The sequence below is a fragment of the Trichomycterus rosablanca genome, chromosome 3 (assembly GCF_030014385.1).
Source record: "Trichomycterus rosablanca isolate fTriRos1 chromosome 3, fTriRos1.hap1, whole genome shotgun sequence".
NCBI classification, from domain to species: Eukaryota; Metazoa; Chordata; class Actinopteri; order Siluriformes; family Trichomycteridae; genus Trichomycterus; species Trichomycterus rosablanca.
Window position 1 is genome coordinate 5196016 of NC_085990.1, and position 14684 is coordinate 5210699.

The 14684-nt window shown below is 43.0% G+C and overlaps 2 protein-coding genes across 4 annotated transcripts in view; one reads left to right on the top strand and one right to left on the bottom strand.

Moving 5' to 3' along the window:
* The window catches only part of lyrm1 (LYR motif containing 1), a 176436-nt gene that overhangs the window by 85867 nt on the left and 75885 nt on the right, over positions 1–14684 (bottom strand). The window lies entirely within an intron of this gene.
* On the top strand, positions 1978–14003 carry luc7l (LUC7-like (S. cerevisiae)). 3 transcript variants are annotated; one of them, XM_062992506.1, is made up of 11 exons: positions 2094–2175; positions 4937–5007; positions 6495–6589; positions 6821–6919; positions 9122–9232; positions 9322–9465; positions 10251–10427; positions 10510–10598; positions 10751–10780; positions 12083–12277; positions 13781–14003. In XM_062992506.1, the coding sequence occupies exons 2-11, from the start codon at positions 4950–4952 to the stop codon at positions 13851–13853; spliced, it is 1071 nt and encodes a 356-aa protein (XP_062848576.1). In that variant the 5' UTR covers positions 2094–2175; positions 4937–4949; the 3' UTR covers positions 13854–14003. The 3 variants fall into 3 exon arrangements, with proteins under 3 accessions (XP_062848575.1, XP_062848576.1, XP_062848574.1); XM_062992505.1 differs by lacking the exon at positions 4937–5007 and having other exon boundaries at positions 1978–2175; XM_062992504.1 differs by lacking the exons at positions 2094–2175; positions 4937–5007 and adding an exon at positions 5082–5284.

The following is a 14684-nucleotide window of genomic DNA, read 5'->3' on the forward strand; positions in this document are numbered from 1 at the left end:
TGTGCACAGAACACAGTTGTAGGGCAGTTGTAGTCTAGTTGTTAAGGTACTGGACTAGTAATCAGAAGGTCACTGGTTCAAGCCCCACCACTGTCAGGTTGCTGCTGTTGGGCCCTTGAGCAAGGCCCTTAACCTAGGGTGACCATACGTCCTCTTTTTCCCGGACATGTCTTCTTTTTGAGACCTAAAAAATGCATCCGGCCGGGATTTTTAAATCACCAAAAATGTCCGTGATTCGGCTTTTCTAGTCTGCACTCGCTATTCTGTGTGTATGTTTTTGCATTGGTTTGTTTTTAGGTCTTTTTAGGAGTGCATCTGTTTTGTTAAAATAAGTCTGATTTTCACATGCACATACTAACACAGAGGCTCTCGCCAACACCGTGATGGCACTGCATTCTGTGGAAATTGCTCAGCAAGCACTAGAAGACACACCTTACTGCTGGGTTTGTACTGATGGGAGCAAGTAATTAAAGTGAATCAAATTAAAGTTAAAAACGCTCCTAATGGGTCGGCTGATACGATTGTACAATACATCAAAGAAACAAAAAAATAATATTTTTTAATAATATTTTTATTTATAGGTGACAACTGTTTTTTTAATTTGTTATTATTGTTTAGGGCTTAACGCTGAATGTGAAGGAATAAGATTATCTGACCATAAAGGCCCTTGTTGAAGAGCAGCTGTACATTTATTAAAGTTCAGTAACACAGCTGGATGGCAAGGACGGATTAAGGATAGTCTGGGCCCCTGGGCCCCCCCCCCCCCCCATACATTAAACAACCTGTTAATAACTAACCCTAACACAAGAATCTATTTTATATAAGTTTCTTTCTACTCTTCTTTCTTGCAAAGTCATCCACTAATTCATCAAAATTAAGCTGTCTGACCAAATCTGATTCAATGGCCAGAAGTGACAGTGAGTTCAGGCGGTTTTGGCGCATCCTAATCCTTAATGAAATATGAAATATGGTAGCTTGCCTGGCAATTTGTAGGTCCCTAGAAAGTCAAGGAGCCATGGTAAACGACTTCTATGGAAGTCAAGGGCCCCATAGCAGGGGCCCTCGTGATCGTGATCAAGGGCCCTCTAATGGTATGCCCTGCTCTTCTCTAGGGCCCCCTGGTAGGGGCTCTCATAACCAGGGCCCTCTAAAAATATGCCCCCCTCTTTCCTAGGACCCCTAATAGCCAGAAGTCGAAGTCAGAGCAGTGCCACAACGCCTCATCCATTTTCATAAGGGGCCCAAAAGCATGGCTAGGGCCCCCAAAAGCATGGCTAGGGGCCCCAAAAGCATGGCTAGGGGCCCCAAAAGCATGGCTAGGGCCCCCAAGAGGCCCTGGGGTCAAAGTCCCTAATAGTCAGAGGATCCTTAAAATGGAGGGCCCTCGGAAATAAAAATATATTGTATCATAAATGTTGATAGGCATCGCAAAATGTTTTGGGCCAGGGCCCGCCCCGGGGCCCCCTGACCTCAAGGGCCCCTGGGCGCTGGCCCCACTGGCCCGGTCAGTAATCCAGCCATGCTGGATGGTTATTGACTCATTTATCAACTATTTAAACCTCTACCCCATACACATTGCCATGGTGTCACCAACGACATGAAATAACCCCCCCTTCGTTCCTTCCTTCCCCGAACCAGGCGTCCTCTTTTTTAACAACCAAAATATGGTCATCCTACTTAACCCACAATTGCTCAGACTGTATACTGTAATTGTAATGTAAGTTGCTTTGGATGAAGGTGTCAGCTAAATGCTAAAAATGTAGATGCTGTAACAGGAAAGAGCCTTCCCTAAACTGCTGCTGTAAAACTGGAGGCATAACAGTTGTTGGGACTGAAATACAGTAATTAAAACATTAGAAGAGGTGTCCCAATACTTTAGTTCATACAGTTGGAAGCTGTTGTTGACGGCTGGCTTGAAGATGACGTGGCGGGCTGTGATTGGTTTATAGATCTGCTCTGAATCGTTGGAAGAGAGACTCGGAGGAACAGCCGTTAGAACGGGTTCATTTAGCCGCTGTGCTACTGACCCGGTTTATCAGAAATAACCCAGGTTATCGTTTATATGTACCGTTATATTATAGTGTAGGTGCAGGAGGCGAATATTCGACCCAAAGATGTCGGCTCAGGCTCAGATGAGAGCTTTACTGGATCAGTTAATGGGAACATCTCGGGACGGTGAGTACGGTTAGCATTAGCATTGGTGTGAGAGGCTGGAGGAGGTGAAGCGCTGTTCTCATTCCTTCTGTTATAATTAATAATAAATGTAGTTTATTACCGATTTATATACATTCATATATGTGTAAGCAGATTCTTTACTGAAATTTGACATTTAACGTTTGCAACCTGCTCATAAACAATACAAAGTCTAGTCCGGCCAGCCTGCTTAGCTAACCGAGGCCTAGTAGCTTCCGTGCTAATGTTGTTAATGCTAACAATGTTCAAACCTAACCAGAGTTTTTAAAAATAATAATAAAAAATTGCGATTTTAAATTTAAACTGCACTGCATTTCAGCTACACGTTCAGATAAAGCGTGTTTACATGATCGTTCCTGAACAATACAGAGCCAGGTTTCGTGTTATGCGAAAGTTTTCACACCCCTGGACTGTTTCTGTATTCTGTCGATTCTCCGATTTAATAACAAGCCAGCACACCCATACAGAACAAATATAATGAATAAAATTCATATCACATGTTTTAATATTTCTTTAATTTAATAAATAAATAGAATTCATTGACAGTAAATGACATATCGAGTGATCTGTGTATAATACGTGTTTACTCCAGGACAAATTTTAGATTCTCCAAAATAAGTGGAATTTTACAAGAACACTGATCTGGACTGATCTGTTATTTCTCAATAATAAAATAGTGAAGGGTCACAAAATGTTGCTGTTGTGTTTCCTCTGAACTGGGGAGTGAGAACTCGAGTTGAGGTTATTTATCATCTTTGTAAGTTCAAGCTACAAAGTTGGATGAAGACAAAGTCTCAGTTGAGTCAGTTTGAGCCCCAAAAGCTCAACGGTAAATGTGATAGGACATGGGCAGTGGTAGCTTAGTGGATAAGGTACTGGCCCATTGATTTGGATTGAGGTGGAAAGAGTACTAAAATATTGTACTTCAGTAAAATTACTATTACTTTGATGAATTTCTACTTAAGTACGAGTTAAATTACTAGTCTAAAAATCTACTCAAGTAAAAAGTAACTTTAAAATTTAGACTCAAATTACACGTTACTTAGTTACTTTTTTAACACAAGGAGGGGGTGTCTCCTGTGTAGTGCACACAAGACAAGTGGACACACAATAGTTGTTTTTAATTAAAATCTAATAGAAAAAAACTTGTTGATAGAACATTTAAAACAGTTAGGGATGTGTAATGTGTTATTTTAGTACAGACCATCCCATATGCCACATGAAGTGCAGTGATAGCTCAGTGGTTAAGGTACTGGACTAGTAAACAGAAGGTTGACGGTTCAAGCCCCGCCACCACCAAGTTGCCACTGTTGGGTCCCTGAGCAAGGCCCTTAACCCTCAATTGCTCATCGTGTAAGTCGCTTTGGATAAAAGCGTCTGCTAAATGCTGTAAATGTAATTGTGAATTCTATAGACCAGCCTTCTTTTCATCACCAACAAATACCAAACAACAATCATACTGCAAATCTCATAACTCAAAACAAGTCAAGGTTACAGGTGTTGTGACTTTCACTAAATGCGACTTTTCACTAGATTAATTCAATTATTCAGTGTTTATTTTTACTCAGTAACGGAAGTTATATTAAGTGTAGCGAATTACAATTCTTAATACAAAACATACTCAAGTAAAAGTAAAATTACAGGTTGTAAAAGTAAATGTAATTCGTTACTTTCCACCTCTGGATTTGGAAATTTGCTGTTTAAAGCTCATCCACTGCCAGACTGCCACTTTGGGCTCCTAAACAAAACCCTGCACTCTCAATGATAAAGCAATTGTAAGTTGCAAATGATATTGCAAAAATCTTCACATATACATACATACTTGCACACAGAGTCCTGGTCTCATCCCAACTGAACACTTCTAGGATGAATTAACTTTTGAGAGTCAACATCAGTGTCTGATCGCTCTGGGACAGTGGTTACCTAGTGGGTAGAGCTTTGAGCTATCAACTGAAAGGTTAGGAGTTTGAATCCCAGCTCTGCCATGCAGCCACTGTTGGGCCCTTGAGCAAGACCCTTAACCCCTCTCTGCTCCAGGGGCGCCGTACAATCGCTGATCCTGTGCTCTGACCCCAGCTTCCAAACAAGCTGGGATATGCGAAGAAAGAATTTCATTGTACTGTACACCTGTATATGTATAAATGACAAATAAAGGTGTTCTGTTCTATACATTCTCTATTATTCCCACAGACACACTCCAAAGTCTCGTAGAAAGGCTTCCCCTAAGATTTGGCGATATTGAAGCTACAATAGTAGTAATAGTAATATAATAGAAAATAGGGAGCAATTCAATATAAATGTCAATAGTTTTTAAATGCAGGGTCCAACAAATGGGATGGAATATCTTTACTTGGAGATTATTAGTGTCTAACATCAGACGTCTTTCTGTCAATCCAAACATCTGTTCACAGGATTAAACGTGAAAATTTTACAGATGTAACCTTTCATGTGAACAGGAGTCTAATTAGTTAATTAGATGGAACAGGTTGCAAACATTAAAGTAAATTTCAGAGGGAATTTTGATGATCAATCAGAGCGAGTGAAAAGTTTTAAATCTTAATAAAAGTGTGGTGTGAGTTTAGCTGAGGACCTCTGGCTGATCTCCACATGTGAGAGAGTGTCTCTCAGCGCTGTGTGAATGTCCGTTGTGTCTTGTGTGAGTGCTTAGCTGAATTCTTGTGCTTCCCATACATGTGTTTCCTGCAGACTGAACAATTGTGGCCCCTTTATTCTATTCATTAAGGTTCAGTGTATCTATGCCAGCCTACATCAATCTGCACGGGAGTTGCAGAAAAGCCTCATGTTCATCGAGCCGTGAGTCACAAATGATTTTTAACGCTGTTATGAATCCAATGATAATCCACAACAGTAGTTATTGATATTTGCTTTTCCACAACTATTGTTAGCATACATCAAGCCGACAGAGTAAAGAGAAACAGCAGCTGGCTTTTCATGCACCAGGGAGGGCATGACCAGACTACGCTGACAAAGAAGGAGAAAATGATTAAATTAAAAAAGAAAAAAAAGGCAGTCCTTCACCGACGCTCTGCTCTTTCACTTTTGTGTATCATTCCCAACTTCCTCGTTGCAGGTTCGGTCAAGAAAAGCTTTTTAATCTTTAATCAGGCCACCGAAGGGCTGAAGCTCCAGGCGGGTACAGTATGGGAGAGAGCGAGTTCGCAGTGTGTATAAACTAACACTTTATTTTCAGTTCATGCTTTTATTTTGACTGTTTTGTTTTTGTCCTCACCATGTTTTTCACTGAAGGACTGGAACATATACAGCAGTGTGCCTCTGTTTCCAACATTCAGTAACAGGACGATGAATAGACATGTGCTGATGATCAGTTGCACAAGAGACCCCGCTGAACCAAATCAGACCTTGGTTTTACTTCTTAAGGAGTCCAAAACATCATTCATTTTGCAGTTCTTTTTAATTAGCGTTAAACAAAATCCCACTTTGGAAAACGAGAGTTTTTTTTCTTAGCTGTTCACTGTCCCTGTTAAAACCGCCCTCCAAAAATATGCATGCCAATGCCTATTAATAGCACTGGTGCATCTGAGGGTGAGGGATCTATTAGATGTTGGGCTGATGGGTGGATTTATTGTTATGGCTTATTGGTGTATATTACCCAGCCAGTCTACACAGTATTCAGTAAAAATGTAGTGACATAGTTCAGTCAGTCTTAAGGTCGAAATAAATTGTGGCTGAACATCGTCGCCATTAAGAGGAGCACTTTTCAGTGCAGTCCCAAGCCCAAACAAATTAAAGAGGTTGCTTCAGGAAGGACATCCGGCTTGCCAAATCAGGTATGCGGACCAGAATGATTCGCTGTGGCAATTCTGACTTTGTGAAAACTGAAAATCGGCACATGCCTAGTTACAATTAATCTCACCGATAAAGTCCCCTGTTTGAAGAGTGCATCAGTTCAACAGCACTGGGTCTGTTTTTTAAATAAATATAACTGAGTGCTGTAACCAGTTAATCTTATCATTAGTCTCATCAGTCTTAATACATATTTGTCCGATGAGATATAAAGATAATCAGTTATTATTAAGGTTGGCCTTTTTTTAAACCAAATTAGACCAGAAAGTGACTATTAATTGGCTTCCTGAATGTTTGCACCTTTGCCAGGATTCCTTCTCAGTAAGCTCCAAATCCCATTCTTTATTACCACAAGAATCTGGGATTTAACATTTTCCCCATCACACCCCTAACAGTTAGCAGCGTGTATTGAAGTGTGAGAGCCGTTTGGTGGTGTGTGGTGATGTTTTTGCTAATCGCGTGTGTTGATTTTGCAGGTGATGAATCTCGACAGAGGGTGAAGTTTTCTGATGAACGAGTGTGCAAGTCTCACCTGCTGAACTGCTGCCCTCATGACATCCTGTCAGGGACGGTAAGAGTCGTGCCATTTTATCACCCATACTAAAGTATATACTGTACATATACAAGTATACATGTTGAATGTAGCCGATCTGATCAGCTGATAAAGATAATGGTTTTATTTTAAGCTGTGTTTTTTTTCTGGGGAAGACTTTGGGATATTCTTATGCTGTATCATGTTGTCTGTGTTCATAATATCTTAACAGCAGTCACATAGTTTTCATCTCTGTGTGTGTGTGTGTAGCGTATGGACCTTGGTGAATGCACGAAGATCCATGACCTGGCTCTGAGGGCAGATTATGAGATCGCCTCTAAAGAGAAAGACCTTTTCTTCGAGCTGGATGTGAGTACACGGCATGATTTTAAACTACAGACACGTCCATGATTATATTGGGACACCTGGTAAGGATTAGTGAGAGATTCAGCTTAGGTGAAAACCAGAGATGCATGAGTACCGATACTGGTATCGGGTATTTGCCCGATACTGCGCTCATTAACTCGTACTCGCAAACGAGGCTCCGATACTAAACATCCGATACCGTGTCTATTGCTTCGTTACGCCTAGTTCACTTTGGTAAATCATAAGCGGTTCTTGCTTTTTGATGTAGATGAGAGCAGAAAACGTTACTTCACAGAGTCAAGCAAAGACAAAAGTTCATCGATTACTAAGTTGGTTAGTTCGGGATCATCTGCTCTGACTGAGAGAAAACGTTTAGCTCCACAGACAGAACGACTCTGAGTCGGTTACCGCTCTGTGGTAATAAGCAGTATAATTAAGCCTGAGCTTTTTAAGGTAAGTGAGTCACACAAAATGTTCGGCAGTAGTTGGTGTTTATTTAAAACCGCTACATTCATTATAACAGTAAAAACGGAGAGATGACTGAGAAAAGAAACTTACGCTGTGCTTAAAAAGAATCGACTCATGAATCACTTATATCGATACTGTGAACAGAGCATCTCCTCTCTTAAAGGCACACACGTCCTATAACAGCGGTCGTTTTTGTTACCGGTTATCTTCACTGTTAGCTCTATTTTGAAGGGTTTTTTTTCAGACTGAACTGAATAACATTAAACCTGTGTGTGTGCGTGGTCAGTTAGACTAATGAAATCTGTCTCCCGTGGGTGAAAAATGAATTGCTTTAGTTTTAGAAGTAAAAAAAAAATTTCAATGCCACGCCCCTGATCAGGCACTGGCGCCCCCAGGTGGAAAACCCCTGTTCTAACATGTCAGATATCTGATCCAATAGGTATCGGTATCAGCAAGTACAAAAATACATGTACTCGTACTCGGTTGGGAAAAAATGGTATTGATGCATCCCTAGTGAAAACCTTCAATATTTAATAACCTCAGTTATTGCCCTTTCTTTGCCACTACAACTGCACTTAGTCTTTTGAAGTCCTCTTTACAGAATCTTTTCAGGTCCTCTCTTGTGCTCGCCACTCTTTACCTCATCTCTGGTTTTCTATGTGGTTTAGACCATGCTAGAAGATTAATGTTGAGCCATATTTGTGTTGATCTGGACATGTTTTTGGTCACTGATTTTACATAAGGACGCCGATGAACCATTTTTAGTTTCATGGTGAAGACAGATTTAAAATCTGTTTGTTGTTCCGGTCCAGGGTGGTCTGTGGCTTTCTTTGATCAGCAAGCAGCAGAAGAACTGTAGTAGCTGGCTTCCTGTAGCTGCACACATTCAGTTTAAAACACTGATGCTCGCCTACAAAGCCAAATATGGACCAGCCCCAAGCTACCCTCGTGGTCTAATCAAACCCCGCTCTGTACCACGCAACCTCCGAGCCACCAGTCTCACTCGACTTGATCCTCCACTCAGGAAGACGAGCATCAGCATCAAGGCTCTTCTCTGTACTGGCACCCAAGTGGTGGAACTTGCTTCCCCTGTCTGAGTCTCTCACTGTCTTTAAAAAAATGGTTAAAAACCTTCATCACCTCTTTACTAAGCACTTAAGCTGACGTGTACTTACTTACACACACATTCATTTCTTGCAAAATAAAAATGTGTTCTTGAACTGTCGTCTACTTAAACTGGAGTAAGGTAATGTTTACTGTGGAAGCTCTTCTGCAAGTTGCTCTGGATAAGAGCGTCTGCTAAATGCCGTAAATGTAGTAGGAAATCAGAGATTAGCATGTAATGTGTGTGAAGCCACACGCTGTGCCATCGTAAATTATCCACCGCTCATGTAGATCCCTCTGGTAGCAAATGCTGCAAATGTAGTCCATAATGGCATTTATGCAAACAAGGTTTCGAGGGTTTTTGGAGGACAAACAGTCCCACAACATCACAGACCTTCCACTATAATTCGCAGTGGGCATTAGGTTTTTTCACTGTCCTCAATTTTTTTTTAACACCAAACCCATTTTGACTATTTCCGCCGAAGAGCTCAGAGCGTTTCTGGTCAAAGTCTGTTACTTTTGTCTGTAACCTTCCAGAATCCCTTGATTTTGACTTCCACAAGTGCATACGTGCTGAATATGTGAATACTTCCAGTATGTCTGACAGTCTGATTTGTATTGTACTGTGTTTAGGCGGTGGATCATCTGGAGTCCTTCATTTCTGACTGCGATCGCAGAACTGAGCTGGCTAAGAAACGGCTGGCCGAAACGCAGGAGGAGATCAGCGCTGAGGTGTCTGCTAAGGTCGGTCTGGCGTCTGTGTGTGGCCGTTAATGCTAGTAAGACCTGTTCAGGGTTCAACAGTAAAATATTTACCGCGGTGTGTATGGCAGGCTGAGGCAGTGCACGAACTAAATGAGGAAATCGGAAAGCTGCTGGCGAAGGCGGAGCAGCTGGGTGCTGATGCAAGCGTCGAAGAGGCCCAGAAAGTTCTTCAGGAAGTGGAGAAAGTGCGCACCAAGAAGAAGATTGCCGAGGTCAGTACCCCCTCATTACTGATTTTCTCTGTCACCACTCTGTTACTGTGTGATGAGAACTTGCTGTATTTCAGTCTGGATCAGCTGTGTTTAGATTCGCCTTGCTGGGCATCATTTTGAGTGGCGTGCATGAGTGGAAACCACCAATCGCAAATGTTTTCCTTTTTATAAACTACACTATAGGTGTTTTCTATGTAGGTGTTATTAGTTTCCATCAGTGGAATGGTGTAAATACCCCAAAACCTTTTACATAATGAGGTGCCACATGGAGTTCTCGGGTCGCACAGAGCTCTAATGCATTATTCCCTCATGCATTGCTGAGATCTGAAGCGCTCAAGTTACAATTTTTAGCTGTGCTATCGACATGGTCGGGCGTCTAGCAGGCACAATTTGCTGTGCCTTTGTGATGGTGGTCAACAGGGTCTTGTTGTTGTTGTGGATGATTTATACAGTAGAATCTATAGTTTTTAGCTTTGCATTAGCAGGTGCAAACTGCACCTATGTTAAAGGGGTCACACAGTAGGAAAGCAGAGATTAGCATGTAATGTGTACGGAGAGACATGCTGTGCCTCTGTGAATCATCCACCATCATGTACAGTAGGTGCCTCTATCTGAGAGCAAACTGTGTATTTAAGCAGCAGCAATGAAACCCTTCCAATCTTTCAACCTCAGACATGACATGTCGGAACACCTGCCTGCTCAATAGCACACTAAGACACACATCTTTAATCCCTTACACTTAATTGCCGTTAATGAATGTTTGATTTTGTGTGTGCGTGATACAGGAGGAGTACAGGAACTCGATGCCCGCCTCCAGTTTCCAGCAGCAGAAGCTTCGCGTATGCGAGGTCTGCTCCGCCTACCTGGGTCTTCATGACAACGACCGGCGCCTCGCCGACCATTTTGGCGGGAAGCTGCATTTGGGCTTCATCCAGATCAGAGAGAAGCTGGAGCAGCTCAAGGTACACAAAACGGGAAGTGCTTCTGGTACGAACCCATGCGGCAGCGAGACGCCGTTGTTTGATCAGTTTGTGTTCTGTGTAGAAAACGGTTCAGGATAAGCAGGAGAAGCGTAACCAGGAGCGACTGAAGAGGAGAGAAGAGCGAGAGCGTGAGGAGAGGATGAAGAAGAGGTGAGGAACCATTTACACCATATAAATATGAAAAGCATTACTGAGTTTCAGATAAACAGGTTGTTTTTGATGGTCATTTTTATTTTGGATATAAACACCTGCTTTTATGAGAAATTTCATCCATGAATAACCATAATTTTTTTTGTTTTCAGGACCAAATCGCGCAGCCGGGAGCGCAAGAGGTCAGAGAGCAACACACACACGCACACACTCTTGTTTTGATCTTTGTGCAGTTTATATTTGCATAAATGTAAAAGTCAGACTTCACCTGTTTGGTTTTCAGTTGAGCAGAACCACCTAATTTTACTTTAATGAGGTCATCCAGACAGTACTCTCACGATTATTACACTCGTCACCTCATTCAGGTGTCTGCAGCATGTGTGTGGGTAGCAGCTGTACTCTTCTGTTTGCCCTGTCACTTACTGTACTGAAAATTGATCTGAAAATATATCGTGTGCGTTTACAAAAGTTGATTCTGGGGCGGCACGGTGGCTAAGTGGGTAGCACTGTCGCCTCACAGCAAGAAGGTCCTGGGTTCGATACCCAGGTGGGGCGGTCCGGGTCCTTTCTGTGTGGAGTTTGCATGTTCTCCCCGTGTTCGTGTGTTTCCTCCCACAGTCCAAAGACATGCAAGTGAGGTGAATTGGAGATACTAAATTTTTTTTTTTTAATGTATTTTCTCCCCCTTTAGCGCTTTTAATTGCCCAATTTGCATCACGCATCCTCTCCGCCGATCCCTGCCCTGACCGAGGAGATCGAAGCTAACCCACATCCCCTCCGACACGTGAGCAGCAAGCCGTATGCATCTTGCCACCCACACATTGACGAGTGTTGCGCCACCTAGTGTTGTGTGCGGAGAGACATACCCTAAGAGCACTCCTTCCTCATCTCTATGTAGGCACCTCTAATCAGCCAGCAGAGGTCGTAACCGCACTGTTCTGACAGAGAGAAGACCCACATCCGCCCTTAGTCCCACCCATCTGAACAACAGGCCAATCGTTGTTCATATAGCCACTTCAGCCTCGGCCGGTAAGGCAGAGCTGGATTCGACACGACGTACTCGAGATCCAGCTCTGGTTGCAGCATGTGTTTTTACCGCTGTGCCACCTGAGTGGCTTTTGAAGATACTAAATTGTCCATGACTGTGTTCGATATAACCTTGTGAGCTGATGAACCTTAACTACCGTCCCCGTCATGAATGTAACCAAAGTGTAAAACATGACGTTAAAATGCTAATAAACAAACAAAGTTGATTCTGCCTTTAGACTGGTGGGGTCTTCCAAAGTTTTTCAGAGAGGGTCTAAGCTGCAAAATGATCAAGGGCTGGTAAATTTCAGCCAGACCTTAAAGCTTTCTTTCATACCTGATCTGTTTAGGGTGTTGAAATCAAACCAGAAGCCACTATATCTCACCAGCACACCCTGTGGTGTGGCCTCATCCTGACTATAAATATTCATCCGGGTGCCGTTTGTGTCTGTGTGTAGGTCTCGTTCCCGGGATCACGACCGGGAGCGTGAACGTGAGCGCGAGCGTGAACGTGATAGAGAGAGGAGGCGAAGGAGATCACGCTCTTCCTCCAGAGAGAAGCGTAGATCTCGATCCAGAGACAAGGAACGGCGCAGGAGACCGCGATCTCACTCCAGGTCCCGCTCACACTCTCGCAGAGAACACTCACACAGGTACGTACACTCCCATTTGTCGTTTCTATACATGCACGTGGTTAATATGAACGATATGTACTCGGGTTAACATGGCTGAGGAGAGCCGCAGTCTATACTCCACTATCAGTCTGCAGTCTCCGGCTGCTTCTCTCCACATTCTAGTGGCAGACACTGTAACTCGCTCGGGTTTATCAGGCACAGTTGGCTGCGTCTGATGGAGGGAGGGTGACGGGATTCTTTGTTGCTGTTGTAAATGCGACCCTGCTGGATGAGACTTCTGCACTTATGGTGGATGATTCACATAGAGGATAGTGTGACTGTGTGTGTGTGGGCAGTTGTAGCCTAGTGGTTAAGGTACTGGGCTAATAATTGAAACCAATTATTAATTACCTGAATTGCTTAGACAGTATACTGTCACAATACTGTAAGTCGCTTTGGATAAAGGCGTCTGCTAAATGCCGCTCGGGTGGCGCAGCGGTAAAAAGACACGCTGCAACCAGAGCTGGATTCCAGATACATCGTATCGAATCCAGCTCTACCTTACCGGTTCGAGGCCGAGTGGCTGTATGAGCAACGATTGGCCGGTTGCTCAGTTGGGGGGCGGGACAAAGAACCGGATGTGGGTCTCTCTCTGTCAGAATGCGATTGCAACCTCTGCCGGCTGATTAGAGGCGTCTGCACAGAGATGAGGAAGAGTGCCCTTAGGGTGTGTCTCTCCGCATGCAACGCTAGGTGGCGCCACACTCATCAATGTTGAGTTGGGTGGCAAAAATGCATCCGTAAGCTGCCTTGCTGTCTTACTGCCTACACAGGCAGCTACCTAAGTAGAGAGGATTCTAATAAGTCAATGACTTATAAGGCAGGTTATTCGAACACGCTACTTAGACAGTGATTCCATCAGTTTTCGCTTACTAAGCTAACACATTTAGCCTCATGCCATTCAATTCTATGGGATGGGGTGGCACAATGCGCTAGCATGTCAGCTAACATCTCCCTCCGTGTACCGAAAACAGTTAAATTTGCTGACAAGCCCGAATTTGCAAATAAATACACCTGTGCAAGTTTATACAAATTAAAAATCAATAATAATTTATTTACGTTTGAAAATAACTCAGCACCGTCAGCCATGGTTTTTATTTTTCTGTGAGAAAAGTTGTCTTGGCGCCAATTCAGCATCGGATGCTCCCTCGTTCTTGAGTCAAAATAGCGTTGAAATTTTAAGATGCCTAACTAGTGAGCATATTGAGGCATCTAGGATTTCAAACAGCCTCCTTCTCGGGAGCGTGCGTAGGATGATGTAAAGTGCGTCTATGTGGAGAGCTCACTAGCTTTTCGAACACACCCCATGTCTCTTACTTCATCGGTGTCTGAGGTGGATGTGCAATAGTCTGCGGCTCTCCTCAGGGCGGCGGTGGTTTAAGCGGCAAAGCACCTAATGACTAGTTTGGGCAGGGCGTGTAATATAATACTCAACACTCTTTTTGAATGGAGTTGTGTCTTCTTCACATTATTATTTTCTAGGTCATCACGGGACCAGGTTAATGGAAGAGCAGATCCTCGCCGTTCCAGAGACAGAGAGTCTGGAGAGCTTTGAGCACCCTTATACAGAATACCCTCGGGAACTACTGTGTATCCCCTAGCTAAGTGTACAACCCCCCCACATTACTGCCCGCAGCTTTTATGTTTATTTTTACTTGTATTGTATTTCTTTTTCCTTTTTGAGTAAATAAAAGAGCTAGTGTTGCGTTATTGTTTTTCATTCACTCCTTTACACTGCATGTCACTTTATCTGTGTTCCAGTGTCCTCAATTACTGACCTGAAAGCTCTTTCTTTCATACCTGCTCTGTTCTGAATGCAGTGTCGAACCATCAGCAGTACAGACTTCAGGCTTTTTTTATTTAGCTGAATAAAGAATCTGGTTTAGCCTTCTTTTGCTTGATCAGTTGATGGGTCTGACCTGAAAAGAGCCGTGTAGAATTAATTGTGTGCTCATGTCATGTGTGATGAAGTTTTCTACTTGTAGTTCTACAAAGCAACACATGGAACATCAAATGAACCAACTTCATCTAAAACACTGAACTCATTTTAAAAACACATATGAGCCAAGACATACCATGTAAAAATAGCTCTTGTCTGCTGTGGCATGCATGGGCTCCACACAACACTGAGACCTGTGGTATCTGGTACCAGCAGATCCCTCATCTTCTGTACCTTGCAAAGTGGATCGTCCTAAAGTGCATCCAGGATGCAATACAGCATTTGCCGGCCCTTAGTCTTCCTTCTTCCACTTATTCTCATGTCAATTTAAAATCCGTGTGTACCTGTTATAGGTGTTTTTGACAGTGGGCAGGAGTTAGAATGGGCACTTTGGCCTGTGCAGCCCTGTACACAAAAGGCTTTTTACCTCGTCACCAGGATTCATCT

Bases quoted from the DNA above. Each gene is read 5' to 3' on its own strand.
- luc7l (XM_062992504.1), top strand. From the start codon at position 5,146: ATGCACCAGGGAGGGCATGACCAGACTACGCTGACAAAGAAGGAGAAA. The intron at 9,233-9,321 runs GTCGGTCTGGCG...TGTGTATGGCAG, and splicing joins GCGCTGAGGTGTCTGCTAAG to GCTGAGGCAGTGCACGAACT. The intron at 12,278-13,780 runs GTACGTACACTC...ATTATTTTCTAG, and splicing joins CGCAGAGAACACTCACACAG to GTCATCACGGGACCAGGTTA.